The 24,009-nt window shown below is 50.8% G+C and overlaps 1 protein-coding gene across 1 annotated transcript in view; it reads left to right on the top strand.

Annotated features, from left to right (window-relative positions):
- The first annotated feature begins 1,667 nt into the window (after positions 1-1,667).
- SMOX (spermine oxidase) overlaps positions 1,668-24,009 on the top strand; it is a 37,534-nt gene continuing 15,192 nt past the window's right edge. Inside the window, 3 exon segments of the mRNA XM_060247189.1 lie at positions 1,668-1,929; positions 18,979-18,993; positions 18,996-19,204. Of these exon segments, the coding sequence (XP_060103172.1) occupies positions 1,722-1,929; positions 18,979-18,993; positions 18,996-19,204 (432 nt within the window). The 5' untranslated portion in view covers positions 1,668-1,721.

The raw sequence follows: 24,009 nt of genomic DNA, 5'->3' as shown, positions 1-24,009 counted from the left end.
TGTCCAGAGGAACTGGTTGGCCACTGTTTGAGGCACGATGCTGAACTAGACGGACTCTCAGTGGTCTCATCCAGCAGGGCTCTTCTGATGTTCTTATCAGGGGAAGGCCTTGGCCTCTCTGTCCTCTTGTTGTCTGTCCAGAGGAACTGGTTGGCCACTGTTTGAGGCACGATGCTGAACTAGATGGACTCTCAGTGGTCTGATCCAGCAGGGTTCTTCTGATGTTCTTATCAGGGGAAGGCTTCAGCCTCTCTGCCCTGTTGTTGTCTGTCCAGAGGAACTGGCTGGCCACTGTTTGAGGCACAATGCTGAACTAGACGGACTCTCAGTGGTCTCATCCAGTAGGGCTCTTCTGATGTTCTTATCAGGGGAAGGCCTTGGCCTCTCTGTCCTCTTGTTGTCTGTCCAGAGGAACTGGTTGGCCACTGTTTGAGGCACGATGCTGAACTAGACGGAGTCTCAGTGGTCTCATCCAGCAGGGCTCTTCTGATGTTCTTATCAGGGGAAGGCCTTGGCCTCTCTGTCCTCTTGTTGTCTGTCCAGAGGAACTGGTTGGCCACTGTTTGAGGCACGATGCTGAACTAGATGGACTCTCAGTGGTCTCATCCAGCAGGGTTCTTCTGATGTTCTTATCGGGAAGGCCTTGGCCTCTCTGTCCTCTTGTTGTCTGTGCAGAGGAACTGGTTGGCCACTGTTTGAGGCACGATGCTGAACTAGATGGACTCTCAGTGGTCTCATCCAGCAGGGTTCTTCTGATGTTCTTATCGGGAAGGCCTTGGCCTCTCTGTCCTCTTGTTGTCTGTGCAGAGGAACTGGTTGGCCACTGTTTGAGGCACGATGCTGAACTAGATGGACTCTCAGTGGTCTCATCCAGCAGGGTTCTTCTGATGTTCTTCTCAGGGGAAGGCCTCAGCCTCTCTGCCCTGTTGTTGGCCCTCCGGTGAAACTGGTTGGCCATTGTGTGAGACTAGATGCTGGACTAGATGGGCAACTGGTCTGATCCAGCAGGGCTCTTCTTAGGTTCTTAAATTCTTATGTCCAGGTAGCTGTGGCCCAATCAGCTCCCTGACCGGCATCCTTATACGATATGTGAGTCTGTCACGTTTACATTTTTAAAGAGCAATCTTAAAATAACGTCAAGTGTGAAGTTGCCTTTTCATGTCCTGTTTTGGAAAACCAGGCCTAGCCGCCTTGTCTCGTGCCTTCTGATCCCGAAGCCTGTGTTTTGTGGTTGCCAGAGAAGCAGAAGTTGGGCTGAATCATTCTTACGCCCGGCAGGTCTTCACAGAGCGCGGCGTGTCCGTGTGTGCCCCCGTGTAGTGTCTGGGTTTTGGTTTCCCACAAAATTGCCATCTTGGTAGGTTAGACGTGTCTATAAAAAGATGAGAAATTCTGTGCATTTTCTGGAAATACCGTCTTTGATGATTGGGTGGAGGCCACGGTCCCCTTAAAGCCTTTCATCCTTTGGGGTCAAGCAGCACTTATATTCCAGCTCGATCTCCCAGTCCTTCCCAGTGGGTCGCATCTAGACGGTTTGGCTCTCCCTCTGAGACCTACTAATCGTGGAGCTCTGGGATTTCTGCAGAATCTCTTGCCGGGGCAGCGAACGATCTTGAGCGGAACGGGAGGGGAAGAAAGTAGAGCAATTTCCGCCGAATGCTTTAGAAACCCGTTCTTGTGTCTTTTCTCGGCAGGTTCCTTAGAAAGAGAGCTTGGACGGCATGCAAAGTTGTGAAATATCTGCAGACAGCACTGATGATCCTCTTAGTAGTGGCCTACGGAAAAAACGACAGCCGCGAATAGTAGTTGTTGGTGCTGGGCTCGCGGGCCTCTCGGCGACCAAAACTCTCCTGGAAAAGGGTTTCACGGATGTGACTGTCCTTGAAGCGTCTGACCGAATTGGAGGCCGAGTACAAAGCGTGAAGCTCGGTAAGGACATGCGTCTTCTGTATGGGGCTAACTTTGCAGAAGGGGTTGAGGGGTTTGGTCTCACGTCCACCTGTTTCCGACAGTGGGGGGCGGGGGGCGAGCTGGGAAGTGCATGAACCGGAGATGAAAGATGTCCTCTGTTGCATGTTCTCGGCGTCAGGGATTCAGAGATAACCCTGCTCGTGCCCTTGGAGGGAGAGCCAGTTTGGTTTAGTGCTTAAGCGTGCGGAATCTTATCTGGGAGAACCGGGTTTGATTCCCCACTCCTCCACTTGCAGCGGCTGGAATGGCCTTGGATCAGCCTTAGCTCTGGCAGAGGTTGTCCTTGAAAGGGCAGCTGCTGTGACAGCCCTCTCCAGCCCCACCCACCTCACAGGGTGTCTGTTGTGGGGCGGGGGAAGGGAAAGGAGATTGTGAGCCGCTCTGAGACTCTTCGGAGTGGAGGGCAGGATATAAATCTAATATCACCATCATCTTCATCATCTTCTTTTCCCCCCTCTTATCTGGGAGAACCGGGTTGGATTCCCCACTCCTCCACTGGCACCTGCTGGAATGCCCTTGGGTCAGCCAGAGCTCTCGCAGGAGTTGTCCTTGAAAGGGTTCTGTCAGAGCTCTCTCAGCTCCACCCACCTCACAGGGTGTCTGTTGTGGGGGGAGGAAGGGAAAGGAGATTGTAGGTCGCTCTGAGACTCTGAGATTCAGAGTGGAGGGGGGTTACAAATCCAATGCTGTCTTCTTTTCTTCTGATCCAGTTTGGTGCAGTGGTTAAGTGGATGGACTCTTATCTGGGAGAACCAGGTTGGATTCCCCACTCCTCCACTTGCACCTGCTGGAATGGCTTTGGGTTAGCCATAGCTCTCGCAGAGTTGTCCTTGAAAGGGCAGCTTTTGGGAGAGTCCTCTCAGCCTCACCCACCTCACAGGCTGTCTGTCGTGGAGGAGAAAGATAAAGGAGATTGTGAGCCGCTCTGAGATTCAGAGTGGAGGGCGGGATATAAATCCAGTATCTTCATCATCATCTTCTTCTTCCAATAAACATAATGGCTAATATATGTTAATGGGCCTATCCCAGGGGTCGGGAATGTTGACTCTACAGATGTTTTTTGCCTACAACTCTCATCAGCCCCAGCCAGCATGGCCAATGGATGGGACTGATGGGAGCTGTAGGCAAAAAACATCTGGAGAGCCAACGTTCCCTACCCCTGGCCTATCCTCTTCCTTGAATGTACAGAGAGCCAGTTTGGTGTAGTGGTTAAGTGTGCGGACTCTTATCTGGCAGAACCGGGTTTGATTCCCCACTCCTCCACTTGCACCTGCTAGCATGGCCTTGGGTCAGCCAGAGCTCTGGCAGAAGTTGTCCTTGAAAGGGCAGCTGCTGTGAGAGCCCTCTCCAGCCCCACCCACCTCACAGGGTGTTTGTTGTGGGGGAGGAAGGTAAAGGAGATTGTGAGCCGCTCTGAGACTCTTCGAGTGGAGGGCGGGATAGAAATCCAATATCTTCATCTACCTCACAGGGTGTCTGTTGTGGGGGAGGAAGGTAAAGGAGATTGTGAGCCGCTCTGAGACTCTTCGGAGTGGAGGGCGGGATATAAATCCAATATCTTCTTCTTCTTCAATAATCCTTTCCCATAAATTACTGCCTCCCCTCTCAAAACTAGCGGGAGTTGTGTACAGTGCAGACTTAAGCAGAATTGTGCCTTTCCAAATTCACTGAGTTCAGCGCACTTAGAAGGTATAACTCTGCTTTGGTTTACCGCGGTTTTGTCCTTTAGCCATCCCATTATCCCGCAAGAATTATCTTGGTCTTGTGTATTTTCAACTTAACGTATTGTTCTAAAAAAAACATTCTGTAACACTCCTGAGCATCCCAAAGTCTGTGCTGTTCTTGTCTTCTACAAGCCTGGTCTGGGCTTTCAGAGAGTACCGAGATCAGGTGGAAAGAATAGGTTGATAATCCCTTGGCCAAAGGAGGCCAAACTGAAGAGCACACGTGGTAGGGCCTTTTTGATCGTAGCTCCACACTGGTGGAACCAACTACCGGATGAAGTGTGGGCCCTGCGGAGTCTTGATCAATTCCGTAGGGCCTGCGAGACTATTCTTTTTTCAAATGGCCTTCACCTAATGTGGACTTAATGTAGACTTAATCTACTATATCCGGCCAGCAAAAATTGCTGAGGAGAATATCTAGAATGCAGCACCGCAAATGTTAGTTTTAATTGTAAATTGATGGTTTTAATTATGATGGTTTCATTTAGTGAATTGTGTATTGTATTGTATTGATGTTTTTATATAGTAAATTGTAATTTTATATATGTTGTGAGCCGCCGTGAGCGTGAAACTCAGCTCTCTCGTGTTTGCAACAATCCGTCGGTTTGTATCTAGAGCAGGGGTGTCAAACTCATTTGTTATGAGGGCCAGATTTGACATAAACGAGACCTTGAGGGGCTGGGCATATCGGGTTGGACCGAGCCATGTTGGGCCAGGCCATGTGTGTATCTATTGAAGATTAGGTAGCAGAAATATAAATTTTATAAAGAACACAGACAAACACAAATATATATTTTTAAAAAACTTAAAACATGCTTAAAGTGTTGGCACTCGTTGGCCTTAAGGATGCTTTCTTTGTATCTCTCCCATGGGATCCAGGGAACTGGGCAAAGGAAGCTCCAACTAAAAAGGGCCCAGGCAAGGAGGCGTGAAAAACCTCAGCTTGAGACCCTGGAGAGCCGCTGCCAGTCTGAGTAGACAAGACTGACTTTGATGTACCCAGGGTCTGATTCAGTAGAAGGCAGCTTCAAATGTTCAGATATGTTCATATGTCTAAGGGGAGGGACAGTGGCTCAGTGGTAGAGCATCTGCTTGGTAAGCAGAAGGTCCCAGGTTCAATCCCCGGCATCTCCAACTAAAAAGGGTCCAGGCAAGTAGGCGTGAAAAACCTCAGCTTGAGACCCTGAAGAGCTGCTGCCAGTCTGAGTAGACAAGACTGACTTTGATGGACCCAGGCTCTGATTCAGTAGAAGGCAGCTTCATATATTCATATATGTTCATATGTCTAAAGGGAGGGATGGTGGCTCAGTGGTAGAGCATCTGCTTGGTAAGCAGAAGGTCCCAGGTTCAATCCCCGGCATCTCCAACTAAAAAGGGTCCAGGCAAGTAGGCGTGAAAAACCTCAGCTTGAGACCCTGGAGAGCAGGGGAGGGACGGTGGCTCAGTGGCAGAGCATCTGCTTGGTAAGTAGAAGGTTCCAGGTTCAATCCCCAGCATCTCCAACTAAGAAGGGTCCAGGCAAGTAGGTGTGAAAAACCTCAGCTTGAGACCCTGGAGAGCCGCTGCCAGTCTGAGTAGACAAGACTGACTTTGATGGACCCAGGGTCTGATTCAGTAGAAGGCAGCTTCAAATGTTCAGATATGTTCATATGTCTAAGGGGGGGACAGTGGCTCAGTGGTAGAGCATCTGCTTGATAAGCAGAAGGTCCCAGGTTCAATCCCCGGCATCTCCAACTAAAAAGGGTCCAGGCAAGTAGGCGCGAAAAACCTCAGCTTGAGTCCCTGGAGAGCCGCTGCCAGTCTGAGTAGACAATACTGACTTTGATGGACCAAGGGTCTGATTCAGTATAAGGCAGCTTCATATGTTCATATGCTCAAAGGAAGCTCTGGCTCTTTCCTTCTTTCCCCAGAGGACTCGGGGGGAGCCTCAGCCAATGGAGAAAATAGAGGTTTTGTTCGGTAGTTCCTGAGCAATTGAGCAAGCTGTGATGCAGAAGGAAGCAAGAGAGAGGGAGAAGGAAGCAGATGACAGCCAGTTGCTCGGGGGCCTGATAGGAGCCCTCTGGGGGCCTGATTTGGCCCCCGAACTGCATGTTTGATACCCCTGATCTGGAGCGAGAGAAGCTCGAATATGATTTCAGCCCATACATGTGGGGGAGTCACTGCCGCAGAGCTTAGGTGGATTTTGAAAAGGATTAGTCAAATTCACGGCTCAGCAGTTATTACCCATGACAGCGACGTGGGATCTCCATGTACCGAGGCAGCGTACTCTCAGTATCGAACACAGAGGTCAGATCAGAAGGCCTGCGTGACTTTCTCGTGAGTTTGGCTGCTGCGGATACGAAATGCTGAACGCTTGCCGTGACCCCGCAGGGGAGCTCTTGGGTTTGCAAGCCACGCTTTGCAGACTCGAGTTCTCTGGTGAGCTGCAGAACTTCAGAGAGAATTTGAAACAAAAAAAGCACACCTTTGGCGTGGGTGGGAGTGCGCCGGCTTTGCATTGCTTTGTGGATTTCCGCGCAGGTGTTTAACGTTCAGCCGGATTCCCAAATGTCTTCACACCTGGCCTCTTCCGCCCTTTGGTTTTCTGCAGAAAGAGGAAAAGACACAGAGGTCTGGCATTTTTCTCTCTCCATGCAGGCGTGAAAATAGTTGACGTGTGTGTGTGTGTGTGTGTGTGTGCGTGGGCTTTTTTGAGCAGGAATGCAGTTCCGGCTGACTTGGCATCAGGGGTGTGTGGCCTAATATGCAGATGAGTCCCTGCTGGGCTTTTTCTACCCAAAAAAGCCCTGTGTGAAAAATGATGGCAGGGGTGGAATTCTAGCAGAAGCTCCTTTGCATATTGGACCACACACCCCTGATGTAGCCAATCCTCCGAAAGCTTACAAAAAAGAGCCTTGTCAGCTCTCGGAGGATTGGCTGCATCAGGGGTGTGTGGCCTAATATGCAAAGGAGCTCCTGCTGGAATTCTACCCCTAGTCAGGGTTGTGTGGCCTGGTCAAATGAGTTCCCTTGGTCAAATGAGTTCCTTCTAGGCTTTTTTTACAAAAAGAAACATGTCTTATGAGAAAGGGTCCATACACTCCCGTCATCTTCAGAGGCCGTGCTGTAGAAGCTTCCAGCATCTGAGTCTGGATGGGTGACAACCTGAGAAAGAGCCTTCTTGGTTGTGGCACCAAAACTTTGGAACTTCTGCCCAGAGAGATTGATCCATCTCTCTCAATTGGTGTCTTCCTCAAACGGATGAACACCCCCCCCCTTTTTTTTTTGTTTCCTTTGGCATACCCCCAGTAACAGCTATTGTCCCTCATCCCTAGTTAGGGTGTTGTTGATTGTATGTTATTATTTGATTCTTATATAATGTTAATGTTCTTTTAAACTGTTCTGGTGTTTTAATGTTTTATCTGCTGTGCCTTGGAGGTCTTGGGAACCCTGACCAGGCGGAAAGGGAGCCGAAAAATGTTTAAAATACCGAGAAGGAATCAGGGCTTTTTTTGTAGCAGGAACTTCTTTGCATATTAAGCCACATACCCCGATGTAGCCAATCCTCCAAGAGCTTACAGGGCCTTTAGTACAGGGTCTACTGTAAGCTCCAGAAGGATTGGCTACATCAGGGGTGTGTGGCCTAATATGCAAAGGAGAGACAATTTGGTGTAGTGGTTAAGTGTGTGGACTCTTATCTCGGAGAACCGGGTTTGATTCCCCACTCCTCCACTTGCAGCTGCTGGAATGGCCTTGGGTCAGCCATAGATCTCGCAAGAGTTGTTTGGTGTAGTGGTTAAGTGCGTGGACTCTTATCTGGGAGAACCGGGTTTGATTCCCCACTCTTCCACTTGCAGCTGCTGGAATGGCCTTGGGTCAGCCATAGCCCTGGCAGAGGTTGTCCTTGAAAGGGCAGCAGCTGTGAGAGCCCTCTCAGCCCCACCCACCTCACAGGGTGTCTGTTGTGGGGCCGAGAAGATATAGGAGATTGTAAGCCGCTCTGAGTCAGAGAGAAGGGCGGGGTATAAATCTGCAATTCTTCTTTTTCTTCCTGTTACAAAAAAATAGCTCTGGAAGGAACACTTCTTCTCCAGGAAGTCCTGTGCAGAATGATTTGCTGAAAATCATTTACAGCCCAGCTTTTCCTGCACCGCACCTGCAAGGTGGCTGGCAATAAATCCATGCCAGTAAATGCATTCACGACCCCCTGTGGCCAGTGCTCCACTTGCAAGCTCACAAGGCTTCTCTTAAAGAAGAAGAAGAATTGCAGATTTATACCCCGCCTTTCTCTGGAGAGCCAGTTTGGTGTAGTGGTTAAGTGTGCGGATTCTTATCTGGGAGAACCGGGTTTGATTCCCCACTCCTCCACTTGCACCTGCTGAAATGGCCTTGGGTCAGCCATAGCTCTGGCAGAGGTTGTCCTTGAAAGGGCAACTGCTGTGAGAGCCCTCTCCAGCCCCACCCACCTCACAGGGTGTCTGTTGTGGGGGAGGAAGATAAAGGAGATTGTGAGCCGCTCTGAGACTCTTCGGAGTGGAGGGCGGGGTATAAATCCAATTTCTTCTTCTTCTTCTTCTTCTTCTTCTTCTTCTTCTTCTTCTTCTTCTTCTTCTTCTTCTTCTTCTTCTTCTTCTTCTTCTTCTTCTTCTTCTTCTTCTTCTTCTTCTTCTTCTTCTTCTTCTTCTTCTTCTTCTTCTTCTTCTTCTTCTTCTTCTTCTTCTTCTCTGAACCAGAGACTCAGAGCGGCTCCCAATCTCTTATATCTTCTCCCCCCACAACAGACACGCTGTGAGGTTGGTGGGGCTGAGAGGGCTCTCACAGCAGCTGCCCTTTCAAGGACAACTCCTGCCAGAGCTACGGCTGACTCAAGGCCATTCCAGCAGGTGCAAGTGGAGGAGTGGGGAATCAAACCCTGTTCTCCCAGATAAGAGTCCGCACACTTAACCACTACACCAAACTGGCTTTTAACTGACAAAGCATCCATTGTGTATTGCTTAATCTCCATTATGTATTATTTAATTAAGGGGAGGGACAGTGGCTCAGTGGTAGAGCATCTGCTTGGTAAGCGGAAGGTCCCAGGTTCAATCCCCGGCATCTCCAACTAAAAAAGGTCCAGGCAAGGAGGCATGAAAAACCTCCGCTTGAGACCCTGGAGAGCCGCTGCCAGTCTGAGTAGACAAGACTGACTTTGATGGACTGATTCAGTATAAGGCAGCCTCATACGTTCTTAAAGGGAGGGATGGTGGCTCAGTGGTAGAGCCATCTGCTCAGTAAGCAGAAGGTCCCAGGTTCAACCCCTGGCATTTCCAACTAAAAAGGGTCCAGGCAAGGAGGCATGAGAAACCTCAGCTTGAGACCCTGGAGAGCCACTGCCAGTCTGAGTAGACAAGACTGACTTTGATGGACCGAGGGTCTGATTCAGTAGAAGGCAGCTTAATATGTTCATATGTCTAAGGGGAGGGACGGTGGCTCAGTGGTAGAGCATCTGCTTGGTAAGGAGGAGGTCCCTGGTTCAATCCCTGGCATCTCTAACTAAAAAGGGTCCAGGCAAATAGGTGTGAAAAACCTCAGCTTGAGACCCTGGAGAGCCGCTGCCAGTCTGAGTAGACAAGACTGACTTTGATGGACTGGGTGTCTGATTCAGTAGAAGGCAGCTTCATATGTTCAGATATATGTTCCCCTGGGTGGTTTATGAGTCACTTTCAGGAAGCTTGCGTGGCAGGACCTACCTAGTTAGAGTTGCAGAACCACACGCAATTGTGTTTTTTCCCACTCAGGCCTCAAGAATTTTGTTGATGTAGAAATGCGTCACCGGAACCTGGATGGCGCAGGTTAGCCCAATCTTGTCAGATCTTGGAAGTGAAGCAGGGTTGTTACGCAGAGGCAGGCGGTGGTAAATCAACTCTGCTCACCTCTTCCCTTGGCTCTCTCAACAGAGAGCCAGTTTGGTGTAGTGGTTAAGCGCGCGAACTCTTATCTGGGAGAACAGGGTTTGATTCCCCACTCCTCCACTTGCACCTGCTGGAATGGCCTTGGGTCAGCCATAGCTCTGGCAGAGTTGTCCTTGAAAGGGACCCTTCTGGGAGAGCTCTCTCAAGGCTGACCCAAGGCTTCTCAAGACTGACCCAAGGCCCCCTACCTCACCTACTGGTGAGAGCCAGTTTGGTGTAGTGGTTAAGTGTGTGGACTCTTATCTGGGAGAACTGGGTTTGATTCCCCACTCCTCCACATACACCTGCTGGAATGGACTTGGGTCAGCCATAGCTCTGGCAGAGTTGTCCTTGAAAGGGACCCTTCTGGGAGAGCTCTCTCAAGGCTGACCCAAGGCTTCTCAAGACTGACCCAAGGCCACCTACCTCACCTACTGGTGAGAGCCAGTTTGGTGTAGCGGTTAAGTGTGCGGGCTCTTATCTGGGAGAACCGGGTTTGATTCCCCACTCCTCCACTTGCACTTGCTGGAGTGGCCTGGGGTCTGCCAGAGCTTTCGCAGGAGTTGTCCTTGAAAGGGCAGCTGCTGAGGGAGCCCTCTCAGCCCCACCCACCTCACAGGGTGTCTGTTGTGGGGGAGGAAGATAAAGGAGATTGTGAGCCTCTCTGATTCAGAGAGAAGGGCGGGTTATAAATCTGCAGTCTTCAGTCATCTTCTTCCGTCGAAGTGCCAATTAGGGTCAACCCAGAGCTTATGAGATCGGGCTAGTCTGGGCTGTTTAGGCTACTGAACATTTATTGGAAAAGGAAAGGTCCCCTGTGCAAGCACCAGTCGTTTACAGGGTGGTTTGCCATTGCTTTCCCCAATCCTCTATGCTTTCCCTCGCAGCAAGCTGGGTACGCATTTTACTGACCTCGGAAGGACAGAAGGCTAAGTCAACCTCGAGCCGGCTACCTGAAGACCCAGCTTCCGCTGGGGATCGAACTCAGGTCGTGAGCAGAGCTTAGGGCTACAGTACTGCAGCTTTAACACTCTGCGCCATGGGGCGGACATAGAAACCGATAACAACGGGTTCGCTAGCCTGCTCCTGGACCGTGCTCCCAACAACTTCCTTTGCCGCTCTAAATAACCTTCCTCGTTCGCAATTAGCCGGCTTTTGTTTTCGGCTGCGTTCTGTCCTATTCCCTGGGAGAGGGGGGGCTTGATCCGTCACCCTCTTCCCTCAGCCCAGCCCCTGACGTCAGGGCACTGAGGGGCAGTTGATAAACACCTGGCAGTAAATTAAGCGCGGACATCTTGCGGGGCCCTCTCGGGAGGGAAGTCGATGAGAGAGGATGCTCAACAGGTCCGGCATCCGGCCTTTCCGCAGGGGACCTCCAACGTGACGGAGGTTTGGCACCGGCTTTCGAATGGGAAGCCGTTTGTGTACTGCTGCATCCAAAATAGCTTCTGAGCAGTGTGTGCCGTTGAACGAGAGGGAAGCACTTAATAATCCAAACCCTTAGGGGGCCCTTGGTTCGATCGACACACCTTCAGACCATTTCCTCCCTCCTGAGCCTATATATAAACCTTGATGCGTGCGCAGAGCTCCTGGAGTCTTAACAGAGGGAATTTTTCTCAGCCTTTCTCCTGCAGCCTCCGCGCCTTTCTCGTGTGACCGGGAGGCTGTGCAGTCGGGTGTCCATGGCTTCTCTGATACCACGCACGTATCAGTAGTACAGTGAGAAGAAGAAGAAGAAGAAGATATTGGATTTATATCCCGCCCTCCACTCCGAAGAGTCTCAGAGCGGCTCACAATCTCCTTTACCTTCCTCCCCCACAACAGACATCCTGTAAGGTGGGTGGGGCTGAGAGGGCTCTCACAGCAGCTGCCCTTTCAGGGACAACCTCTGCCAGAGCTATGGCTGACCCAAGGCCATTCCAGCAGCTGCAAGTGGAGGAGTGGGGAATCAAACCCGGTTCTCCCAGATAAGCGTCCGCACACTTAACCACTACACCAAACTGGCTGAGGGAAAGTGGTGGCACGGTATAGACCAGGGGTGTCAAATTTATTTGTTATGAGGGCCGGATCTGACATAAATGAGACCTTGTAGGGCCGGGCTAAGAGCCCCGTGGCGCAGAGTGGTAAAGCTGCAGTACCGCAGTCTGAGCTCTCTCCTCATGACCTGAGTCCGAACCCGGTGGAAGCCGGGTTCAGGTAGCCGGCTCGAGGTTGACTAAGCCTTCCATCCTTCCGAAGTTGGGAAAATGAGGACCCTGCTTGTTGTGGGGGGCGGGGGAGTGTAGATGACGGGGGAAGGCAATGGCAAACCATTGGGAGGGGCGGTGGCTCAGTGGTAGAGCATCTGCTTGGGAAGCAGAAGGTCCCAGGTTCAATTCCCGGCATCTCCAAAAAAGGGTCCAGGCAAATAGGTGTGAAAAACCTCAGCTTGAGACCCTGGAGAGCTGCTGCCAGTCTGAGAAGACAAGACTGACTTTGATGGACCGAGGGTCTTATTGAATATAAGGCAGCTTCATATGTTCATATGTTCACCCCGTCAAAAGTCTGCCGTGAAAACGTCGTGAAAGCAAAGTCACGCCAGAGTCAGAAACGACTGGTGCTTGCAAAGGGGACTGCCTTTACCCTATGGAGCCCCGTGGCGCAGAGTGGTAAAGCTGCAGTACTGTGGTCTGAACTCTCTGCTCATGACCTGAGTTCGATTCCGGTGAAAGCTGGATTCACGTAGCCGGCTCGAAGTTGACTCAGCCTTCCATCCTTCCGAGGTTGGTAAAAGGAGTACCCAGCTTGCCGGGGGGAAAGTGTAGAGGACTGGGGAAGGCAATGGCAAACTACCCCCTACAAAGTCTGCCGTGAAAACGTTGTGAAAGCAACGTCACCCCAGAGTCGGAAACGACTGGTGCTTGCACAGGGGACTACTTTTTTAGGGATGGGCCATGTTGGGCTGAGTCACGTGTGTACCAATTTAGCAGGCTCAGGAGCCTGATTCGGCCCCTCGGCCAGATGTTTGACATCCATGGTATACACTGATCTTGTCAGATTGTGGAAGCTAAGCAGAGTCAGCGCTTAGAAGGTAGACCACCAAGCAAGACTCTGCAGACGAAGGCAATGGCCAACCACCTCTGCTTTGGTGTAGTTTTGGCCAGTTTGGTGTAGTGGTTAAGAGCGCGGACTCTTATCTGGGAAGAGCCGGGTTTGATTCCCCACTCCTCCACTTGCAGCTGCTGGAATGGCCTTGGGTCAGCCAGAGCTCTCTTATCTGGGAGAACCGGGTTTGATTCCCCACTCCTCCACTTGCAGCTGCTGGAATGGCCTTGGGTCATCCAGAGCTCTCTTATCTGGGAGAACCGGGTTTGATTCCCCACTCCTCCACTTGCAGCTGCTGGAATGGCCTTGGGTCAGCCAGAGCTCTCTTATCTGGGAGAACCGGGTTTGATTCCCCACTCCTCCACTTGCAGCTGCTGGAATGGCCTTGGGTCAGCCAGAGCTCTCTTATCTGGGAGAACCGGGTTTGATTCCCCACTCCTCCACTTGCAGCTGCTGGAATGGCCTTGGGTCAGCCAGAGCTCTCTTATCTGGGAGAACCGGGTTTGATTCCCCACTCCTCCACTTGCAGCTGCTGGAATGGCCTTGGGTCAGCCAGAGCTCTCTTATCTGGGAGAACCGGGTTTGATTCCCCACTCCTCCACTTGCAGCTGCTGGAATGGCCTTGGGTCAGCCAGAGCTCTCTTATCTGGGAGAACCGGGTTGGATTCCCCACTCCTCCACTTGCAGCTGCTGGAATGGCCTTGGGTCAGCCACAGCTCTCTTATCTGGGAGAACCGGGTTGGATTCCCCACTCCTCCACTTGCAGCTGCTGGAATGGCCTTGGGTCAGCCAGAGCTCTCTTATCTGGGAGAACCGGGTTTGATTCCCCACTCCTCCACTTGCAGCTGCTGGAATGGCCTTGGGTCAGCCAGAGCTCTCTTATCTGGGAGAACCGGGTTGGATTCCCCACTCCTCCACTTGCACCTGCTGGAATGGCCTTGGGTCAGCCAGAGCGCTCTTATCTGGGACAACTGGGTTTGATTCCCCACTCCTCCACTTGCAGCTGCTGGAATGGCCTTGGGTCAGCCAGAGCTCTCTTATCTGGGAGAACCGGGTTTGATTCCCCACTCCTCCACTTGCAGCTGCTGGAATGGCCTTGGGTCAGCCAGAGCTCTCTTATCTGGGAGAACCGGGTTGGATTCCCCACTCCTCCACTTGCAGCTGCTGGAATGGCCTTGGATCAGCCAGAGCTCTCTTATCTGGGAGAACCGGGTTTGATTCCCCACTCCTCCACTTGCAGCTGCTGCAATGGCCTTGGGTCAGCCATAGCTCTCTTATCTGGGAGAACCGGGTTTGATTCCCCACTCCTCCACTCACAGCTGCTGGAATGGCCTTGGGTCAGCCATAGCTCTCTTATCTGGGAGAACCGGGTTTGATTCCCCACTCCTCCACTTGCAGCTGCTGGAATGGCCTTGGGTCAGCCAGAGCTCTCTTATCTGGGAGAACCGGGTTTGATTCCCCACTCCTCCGCTTGCAGCTGCTGGAATGGCCTTGGGTCAGCCATAGCTCTCTTATCTGGGAGAACCGGGTTTGATTCCCCACTCCTCCACTTGCAGCTGCTGGAATGGCCTTGGGTCAGCCGTGCTGGAGTTGTCCTTGAAAGGGCAGCTTCTGGGAGAGCTCTCTCAGCCCCACCCAACTCCCAGGGTGTCTGTTGTGGGGGAAGGAGATAAAAGGGGGATTGTAATCCGCTCCGAGACTCTGATTCAGAGAGAAGGGCGGGGTATAAATCTGTGGTTTTTCCTTGTTCTTCTTCTTTCCCCTGATTGAGACCAGGGGGAAGACCCTGCACTGGGGCGTTATCCCTGAACCAAGCAGGGCAACTGTTGCTTCATAGCAGTTCATGTGGCGTTCACATTTGTCATCCGCTGCAGGCAGCACGAGAACGAGGGAATCCAGGTCACTCGCGTGGCGGGCACTGCCTGTCTGCTCCTGTCTTTTCCCATTACACCCGGAGAGTTGCTCTGATGGATGACACCCCCCCCCCCATCCCCAATATTAATGTGCACCTGCACATCCTTCCGGAAGAATGGAGGAGGGGGGGGTCGTCTTCCCTCTTCCCCAAAGCCTCAAAAGGGTTTTTAGGTGTAACTTCTGCTTTTGTCTTTCTTTTTATTTATTTATTTTTTCAAACAAGACTTTTATTTATCGATTACATGTACGCTACTAAGTTATACATAAACGTACAAAAACCACCACCCAGCCCTCCACCCAAGGAGCTTAAAAGGCTCTATACTGTTACCGCCGCTAGAATTTTAATAGCCAAATATTGGAAGAAAGGGAACTGTCCAAACTTAGATGAACTGGTTGGAAAAGTGCTTTTTGCCGCTGAAGCGGATATACTTTCAGCACTTTTGAAAGGACAGGCTAAGTTGGTAGCAAGCAATAAATGGGAGAAACTGTATAGATGGCTTGAAAGAAAGACAAAAGAAAAGGAAGGGGGGAAAAGATTGATGGAGATGAATCAATGATACGATGATAGTTTATTTTGTACAAAATATGATGGTTAATTTGTTGTTTGAATCCACTTTCATTCTCTGTTTCATGTTTTATGTATTGGAAGTAAGTTAGTTCTATTTGGTAGAATGATATAATTATTTTGTAAAGATAGATGTTTATTGATAATAAAGTTATAACGCCCCCCCCCAAATATTTCTATCCAAACATATAGATAGTCCCATGTCTTTCTACAATCTCGTATATTACCTCCTCTTAATCTTACAGTTAAAATGTCCATCTCAGCTGCGTCAAATAGCTTTTGTAAAAAACTCTCCCCTGTCTGGCAGTTTAGAGACTTTCCAGCATTTCGCATACAAAATTCTCGCGACAGTTATTATATGCAGCAACAATTTCTTCTCTTGTCTGGGTAGATTTCCTTTATACGCATTTAATAAATATAGCTCTGGGGTATGTTGAAGCCTTGTTCTTAATATTTTTTGTGCCCATACATCAATCTAAGATTATGCTTTTGTCTTTAACCCGTGGGATTCATTCGACGAAATTGCTGAGCATTCAGGTGAGAACGGATAAAAGGAAGTCCTTCTTCAACTGAAGGGTGATTCACGCGTGGAACTCACTGCCGCAGGAGGTGGCGGCTGCTGCGAGCATAGCCAGCTTCAAGAGGGGGTTGGATAAACGTATGGAGCAGAGGTCCATCCGTGGCTATTAGCCACGGGGTATAGATGGAACTCATGGCGCAGAGTGGTAAGCTTGCAGTCTTGCAGTCCTAAACTCTGCTCACAACCCGAGTTTGATCCTGGCAGAAGCTGGGCTCAGGTAGCTGGCTCAAGGCTGACTCAGCCTTCCATCCTTGCAAGGTTCGTCCCAGCTTGTTGGGGGTAAAGTGTAGATGACTGGGGAAGCCAATGGCAAACTAACCTGTAAAAAAGGCTGCCAAGAAAACGTCATGATGTGACTTGGAAACGACTCAGTGCTTGCACTACCTTTTTATAGATGGAACTCTCTGTCTGGGGCAGTGATGCTCTGTATTCTTGGTGCTTGGGGAGGCACAGTGAGAGGGCTTCTAGTGTCCTGGCTCTACTGTTGGACCTCCTGATGGCACCTGGGGTTTTTTGGCCACCGTGTGACACAGAGTGTTGGACAGGATGGGCCACTGGCCTGATCCAACATGGCTTCTCTTATGTTCTTATGTGACACAGAGTGTTGAACTGGATGGCCTATTGGCCTGATCCAACATGGCTTATCTTATGTTCTTATGTGACACAGAGTGTTGGACTGGATGGGCTACTGGCCTGATCCAACATGGCTTCTCTTATGTGACACAGAGTGTTGGACTGGATGGGCCCCTGGCCTGATCCAACATGGCTTCTCTTATGTGACACAGAGTGTTGGACTGGATGGGCCCCTGGCCTGATCCAACATGGCTTCTCTTATGTTCTTATGTGACACAGAGTGTTGGACTGGATGGGCCACTGGACTGATCCAACATGGCTTCTCTTATGTTCTTATGTGACACAGAGTGTTGAACTGGATGGCCTATTGGCCTGATCCAACATGGCTTCTCTTATGTTCTTATGTGACACAGAGTGTTGGACAGGATGGGCCATTGGCCTGATCCAACATGGCTTCTCTTATGTTCTTATGTGACACAGAGTGTTGAACTGGATGGCCTATTGGCCTGATCCAACATGGCTTCTCTTATGTTCTTATGTGACACAAATTGTTGGACTGGATGGGCCACTGGCCTGACCCAACATGGCTTCTCTTATGTTCTTATGTGACACAGAGAGTTGGACTGGATGGGCTACTGGCCTGATCCAACATGGCTTCTCTTATGTTCTTATGTGACACAGAGAGTTGGACTGGATGGGCCATTGGCCTGATCCAACATGGCTTCTCTTATGTGACACAGAGAGTTGGACTGGATGGGCTACTGGCCTGATCCAACATGGCTTCTCTTATGTTCTTATGTTCATTTCACACTTCCATCTCAAATGCTTACTCTAGGCTTGTCTCCCTTGAGGAATGTTAGTTAATGAGTTTTTAGATACGGGAGGCCTCCAAGGAACACCAGGGTCATGATGAGGAAGCAGGAGATGACAGTGACTTTCTGTATTCTTGGTGCTTGGCGGGGGTCACAGTGGGAAGGCTTCGGGAGTTCTGGCCCTCCTGGTGGACCTCCTGATGGCACTTGAGTTTTGGCCACTGTGTCACACAGAGTGTTGGACTGGATGGGCTACTGGCACGATCCAGCATGAGAGCCAGTTTCGGGTAGTAGTTAAGTGCGTGGACTCTTATCTGGGAGAACTGGGTTTGATTCTCCTCTCCTCCACTTGCAGCTGCTGGAATGACCTTGGGTCAGCCATAGCTCTTGTAGGAGAAGTCCTTGTAAAGGCAGCTGCTGTGGAGGGGGAAAGGTAAAGGAGATTGTGACTGCTCTGAGAGTTTGATGTTCAGAGTATAGGGTGGGATATAATCCAGTCTCCTCCTCCTCTTCCTCTTCTTCTGTATGCTTGGTGCTTGGGGAGGGGGGCAACAGTGGGAAGGCTTCCGGAGTTCTGGCTCTGCTGGTGGACCTCCTGATAGAACCTGGATTTTTGCCCAACATGGCTGCCCCCTTTTTGGGGGGGGGGATCTATCTATCTATCTATCTATCTATCTATCTATCTATCTATCTATCTATCTGTCTGTCTGTCTGTCTGTCTGTCTGTCTGTCTGTCTGTCTGTCTGTCTGTCTGTCTGTCTGTCTGTCTGTCTGTCTGTCTGTCTGTCTGTCTGTCTGTCTGTCTGTCTGTCTGTCTGTCTGTCTGTCTGTCTGTCTACACCTGGAAGTCATGGTGACCTCTGGTAACTGGCCACTATTGAGCCAGTCTGGTGTAGTGGTTAAGTGTGCGGGACTCTTATCTGGAGAACCGGGTTTGATTCCCCACTCTTCCACTTGCAGCTGCTGGAATGGCCTTGGGTCAGCCAGAGCTCTCTTATCTGGGAGAACCGGGTTTGATTCCCCACTCCTCCACTTGCACCTGCTGGCATGGCCTTGGGTCAGCCATAGCTCTGGCAAAGGTTGTTCTTGAAAGGCAGCTGCTGTGAGAGCCCTCTCCAGCCCCACCCACCTCACAGGGTGTCTGTTGTGGGGGAGGAAGGTAAAGGAGATTGTGAGCCGCTCTGAGACTCTTGAGTGAAAGGCAGGATATAAATCCAATATCTTCTTCTTCATCTTCTAGAGATGAAGAGATTCCAGGAGGTGGTTGAATAAACATTGCCTCTGCTTCCTGACTTCTGGTATTCCAGGGAGATCTCCCATCCAAATACTTGCCAGAGTCGACCTGACTCAGCTTCTGAGGTCTGATGATATTGGGCTTCCTTGGGCTCTCCAGGTCAGAGCAACAGGGCACTCCTGTGAAATTTTCTAATGCAAAAGGCTCCTTAACTTGCAGAACCGACTGTCTCAGGATTTAGTTATGGGTCAGGAGTGGGATTCTAGCAGGAACTCCTTTGCATATCAGGCCACACACCCCTGATGTAGCCAATCTTCCAAGAGCTTCCAAAAAAGAACTCTTGGAGGACTGGCTACATCAGGGGTGTGTGGCCTAATATGCAAAGGAGCCCCTGCTAGAATTCTACCCCTGGTTATAGTTGGCTTTGAGAGCAGATCAGACGACTTCGTGGAGGAGAGGACCATAACTTCTGTTTCGTTTTGTTCTGCAGATGGTGTTTGCTAGGTATCCTGCTCCCCCAGAACAAGCATTCCCTTTCCGTGCAGCGCGGAGCCTTCTTTACTTTCCTAAAGACGCCTTCTCTTTCTCTCTCGGCCTTTCCTCTTCCAGGAAACGCGACTTTTGAACTGGAGCCACGTGGATTCATGGTTCAAATGGGAATCCAGTCTATCATCTAGCAGAAGACAATGGCTTACTCGAAGAGACCACGGATGGCGAGAGAAGCATCGGCCGCATCAGCCTGTACTCCAAGAACGGAGTGGCTTATCACCTCACCAACAATGGGCAAAGGATCCCGAAAGATGTGGTTGAAGAATTCAGCGATTTATACAACGAGGTTTGTGTCCGGGCCTCGGATTCAGCAGGAGCTCACAGGAGCACAGCTCCTGAACCTTTCTGACGGCCCCCCTCTTCCTTCCCGCTTACCTAGTCCATTGAATAGGAGGTGCAGCTGCATAACAATCCTTGGATTAGGAGAGCGGGCAGCCAGCCAGCCACCAGGGGCTTTGCCACGCCCCCAGCAGCCCTCATTAACCCCTGGAGAAACCCACGCCACCCTTTCTCCACTTTATGTTATTTTGGGCAGCGGGTGACTTGCTGGCCTTTTGACTGGTGGCGGGGCAGGGAGAGCAGCTCAGAAGAGCCCCAGGTGAGCGAGGCCTGCTTGGACTGGCTGGATCTCTAGCCAGCCCAAGCAGGCCTCGCTCAAACCCGGGCTCTCTTTTCTTGCATCGGGTTGCTTTTGGCTTGGGGGAGGGGGCGGCATATGCTAATGGGTTATGCTAATGAGCTCTGCCACCTATTTTTCTACAGAAGGACTCCTGTTTGTGTCTAAGATGGCTTGAGGGGACTTAGAAGCTCTGGCTTTCCTTTTCCTAATCCTTTAACCCCCACCCCCTCCACTGGCTTTGAATGTACAAAGTGGCCGCATACCGGGCAGATTACTGGACTGCCTAGCTCTGTTTACTCCAATCGGCTGTGGCATAGCTCCAAGGTCAAGGCTGGAAGGAGGGAAGGGCTGCCCAGTTCTGCCATCAGAGCTTATTTCAATGGAGTCCAGTAGCAGATAAGAGACCAATGGGGCTTTTTTTTGTAGCAGGGACTCCTTTGCCAATTAGGCCACGCCCCCCCCCCCCCCGATGTAGCTAGGCTTCCAATCCCCCAGGGCCCAGCGGGGGATCCCCAGTTTTACAGGCTTCCCCCCTCCCCCAGCCAGCTGGCCGGCGGGGAAGCCCCCGCCCCAAAGCCATTATGCACCTCCATGAACGAGTCCCATAGGGAATAATGGGGAATTGATCTGCGGGTATTGGGGGCTCTGGGGGGGCTGTTTTTTGAGGTAGAGGCGCCAAATTTTCAGTATAGCATCTAGTGCCTCTCCCCAAAATACCTCCCAAGTTTCAAAAGGATTGGGCCAGGGGGTCCAATTCTATGAGCCCCAAAAGAAGGTGCCCCTATCCTTCATTATTTTCTATGGAAGGAAGGCATTTTAAAAGTGTGCCGTTCCTTTAAATGTGATGGCTGGAACTCTCTTGAGTTCAATTATGCTTGTCACACCCTTGCTCCTGGCTCTGCCCCCATGTCTCCTGGCCCCACCCCCAAAGTCTCCTGGCTCCACCCCCAAAGTCCCCAGATATTTCTTGAATTGGACTTGGCAACCCTAGATGTAGCCAATTCTCCTGGAGCTTACAGTAGGCCCTGTAGTAAGAGCCCTGTAAGCTCTTGGAGGATTGGCTACATCAGGGGTGTGTGGCCTAATAGGCAAAGGAGCTCCAGCTACAAAAAAAAGCCCTGGAGACCAAAAAGATTTCCGGGGTATAAGCTTTCCAGAGGAAAAGCTCCCTTTGGCAGATGCAAGTCATGTTGGTCTCGAAAGCTTACACTGCCGAAAATCCTGTCGGTCTGTAACGCACTCCTGGACTCGAATCCAGCTTTTCTAATGTCGACCGGCAAGGCTCCCCTCTGAAACGATTTAACTGGCAACAGGGTGAATCGAACCTGGGAATTTCTGCATGCCGAGTGGGCTCTCCTCTCATTATAGGACGGCTTCCTAACGCTTCTCCGTTGTTCGGTTGCCATAACATCTGGCAATAGGCGGCAGTGGCTCATTTCTTCGACTTGTCGGAATAATGAGCCTTCGCGGTCTTTGCGTTTTGCTGGGGGCATCTGGTGTGTTTTAATAGCTGTTCTCAGGTTGTTTTAACAATCAAGATGTTAAAATGACCAGTGTGTGTGTGTGTGGGGGGGGGTGGAAACAAGAAGGACTCATTTTCCTTTCAGAAATGCAGCTAGTGGGGACTGCTGCTTCAAGGAGAATAAATTGAGAGAGAGAGAGAGGGAGAAAGAACACCTTAACCAAGGACCGTAACTAGGCAGGGAACGGTGGGGAAACACCCCCTCTAAAATCGGCCAGACCCACCCTCTCCTGGTCCCTTGACTCCCCTCGCCTCTTGTTTATGCTTTATTAATTAAATTACGTAGTATCCCTCGCACCCTCTCCAGAAAAAAGCCTTGATACAGGTCGGACCTTAACCCTTTCCTTCCATTCTGTTTCTTAATGGGAAAAGTCACCCTCCCCAGTTAATTTTAACTCCACTAAAGGGGGGGAAAACCAACTTATGAATACCTGTGTTTTTATTTTCCCACAGTAAGATAGCAAGCACTCAGGTGTGTGTAGATTTCTCCTTCCTTCCTTCCTTCCTTCCTTCCTTCCTTCCTTCCTTCCTTCCTTCCTTCCTTCCTTCCTTCCTTCCTTCCTTCCTTCCTTCCTTCCTTCCTTCCTTCCTTCCTTCCTTCCTTCCTTCCTTCCTTCCTTCCCTCCCTCCCTCCCTCCCTCCCTCCCTCCCTCCTTCTTCCTTCCTTCCTTCCTTCCTTCCTTCCTTCCTTCCTTCCTTCTCCTCCCTCCCTCCCTCCCTCCCTCCCTTCCTCCCTTCCTTCCTTCCTTCCTTCCTTCCTTCCTTCCTTCCTTCCTTCCTTCCTTCCTTCCTTCCTTCCTTCTTCCCTCCCTCCCTCCCTCCTCCCTCCCTCCCTCCCTCCCTTCCTTCCTTCCTTCTTCCTCCCTCCCTCCCTTCCTTCCTTCCTTCCTTCCTTCCTTCCTTCCTTCCTTCCTTCCTTCCTTCTTCCCTCCCTCCCTCCCTCCCTCCCTTCCTTCCTTCCTTCCTTCCTCCTTCCTTCTTCCTTCCTCCCTCCCTCCCTCCCTCCCTCCCTTCCTTCCTTCCTTCCTTCCTTCCTTCCTTCCTTCCTTCCTTCCTTCCTTCCTTCCTTCCTTCCTTCCTTCCCTCCTCCCTCCTCCCTTCCTTCCTTCCTTTCTTCCTTCCCTCCCTCCCTTCCTTCCCTCACTCCCTTCCCTTCCTTCCTCCCTCCTCCCTTCCTTCCTTTCTTCCTTCCTTCCTTCCTTCCCTCCCTCCCCTCCCTCCCCCCTTCCTTCCTTCCTTCCTTCCTTCCTTCCTTCCTTCCTTCCTTCCTTCCTTCCTTCCTTCCTTCCTTCCTTCCTTCCTTCCTTCCTTCCTTCCTTCCTTCCTTCCTTCCCTCCCTCCCTCCCTCGTGCTGCACACCTCCAGAAAAAGCCCAACAGGGAACTCATTTGCCTATTAGGCCACACCCCTTGACATCACCATTGTTTCACGCAGGACCTTTTTTTGTAGAAAAAGCCCAGCAGGAACTCATTTGCACATTGGGACACACACCCTGACACCACCATTGTTTCACACAGGGCTTTTTCTATGAAAAAGCAGGGGCTCATTTGCATATTAGGCTACACCCCCTGATGCCAAGCCAGCTGGAACTGCCATCAGGAGGTCCACCAGTGGAGCCAGAACTCCAAAATGTCAAGATCCCTTCATTTTGCATGGGAACTGGAGGCGGGGTCTTCTGGGGTTAGTCCTGGGATGGGCGGGGCTAGCACTTCCACTAGGCAAACTAGGCAATTGCCTAGGGTGCTGACCTTCTGGGGGCACCCAATGTGACTCAGTGACATTAGTGTGGGGGCAGGGGGTGCCAGAAGTTGATGATGATATTGGATTTATATCCCGCTCTCCACTCCGAAGAGTCTCAGAGCAGCTCACAGTCTCCTTTACCTCCTCCCCCCCCCCCCCCACAACAGACACCCTGTGAGGTAGATGAAGATATTGGATTTATATCCTGCCCTCCACTCCGAAGAGTCTCAGAGCGGCTCACAATCTCCTTTACCTTCTCCCCCACAACAGACACCCTGTGAGGTAGATGAAGATATTGGATTTATATCCCGACCTCCACTCCGAAGAGTCTCAGAGCGGCTCACAATCTCCTTTATCTCCCTCCCCCACAACAGACACCCTGTGAGGTAGATGAAGATACTGGATTTATATCTGGCCCGATTTATTACGATTTATATATGGAGCAGAGGTCCATCAGTGGCTGTTAGCTAAAGTATATTATTGGAACTGTCTGGGGCAGTGATGCTCTGTATTCTTGGTGCTTGGGAGGTGGACAAAGTGGAAGGGCTTCTAGACCCACTTGTGAACCTCCTGATGGCATTTGGGTTTTGTTTTTGTTGGCCACTGTGTGACACAGAGTGTTGGACTGGATGGGCCATTGGCCTGATCCAACATGGCTTCTCTTATGTTCTTCTGTGACACAGAGTGTTGGACTGGATGAGCCATTGCCTGATCCAACATGGCTTCTCTTATGTTCTTCTGTGACACAGAGTGTTGGACTGGATGGGCCATTGGTCTGATCCAACATGGCTTCTCTTTATGTTCTTATGTGACACAGAGTGTTGGACTGGATGAGCCATTGGCTTGATCCAACATGGCTTCTCATGTTCTTATGAGGACACAAAGTGTTGGACTGGATGGGCTAATTGGCCTGATCCAACATGGCTTCTCTTATGTTCTTATGTGACACAGAGTGTTGGACTGGATGGGCCATTGGCTTGATCCAACATGGCTTCTCTTATGTTCTTATCGTTTCTGACAATACCCTTTGCTCATAAGTAAGAGGTTCCCCCCCACCAGCATTAGGTTTCCCAGAGTGCCTGTCTGTGCAGGGCTATATATGGGGAGTGCTTTAGAGGGGTATTAGTTGGATCCTCTTAGAACATTCCTAACGCCGCGTACAGTGTTGGGAATTAGGGTCATGCTGGTAGCTTAGGTTCACACTGCTTGC

Source organism: Heteronotia binoei, chromosome 9 (assembly GCF_032191835.1).
Source record: "Heteronotia binoei isolate CCM8104 ecotype False Entrance Well chromosome 9, APGP_CSIRO_Hbin_v1, whole genome shotgun sequence".
NCBI lineage: Eukaryota > Metazoa > Chordata > Lepidosauria > Squamata > Gekkonidae > Heteronotia > Heteronotia binoei.
Note: the sequence above shows the minus strand (reverse complement) of the source record. Positions and strands in the feature narration are given on the sequence as shown.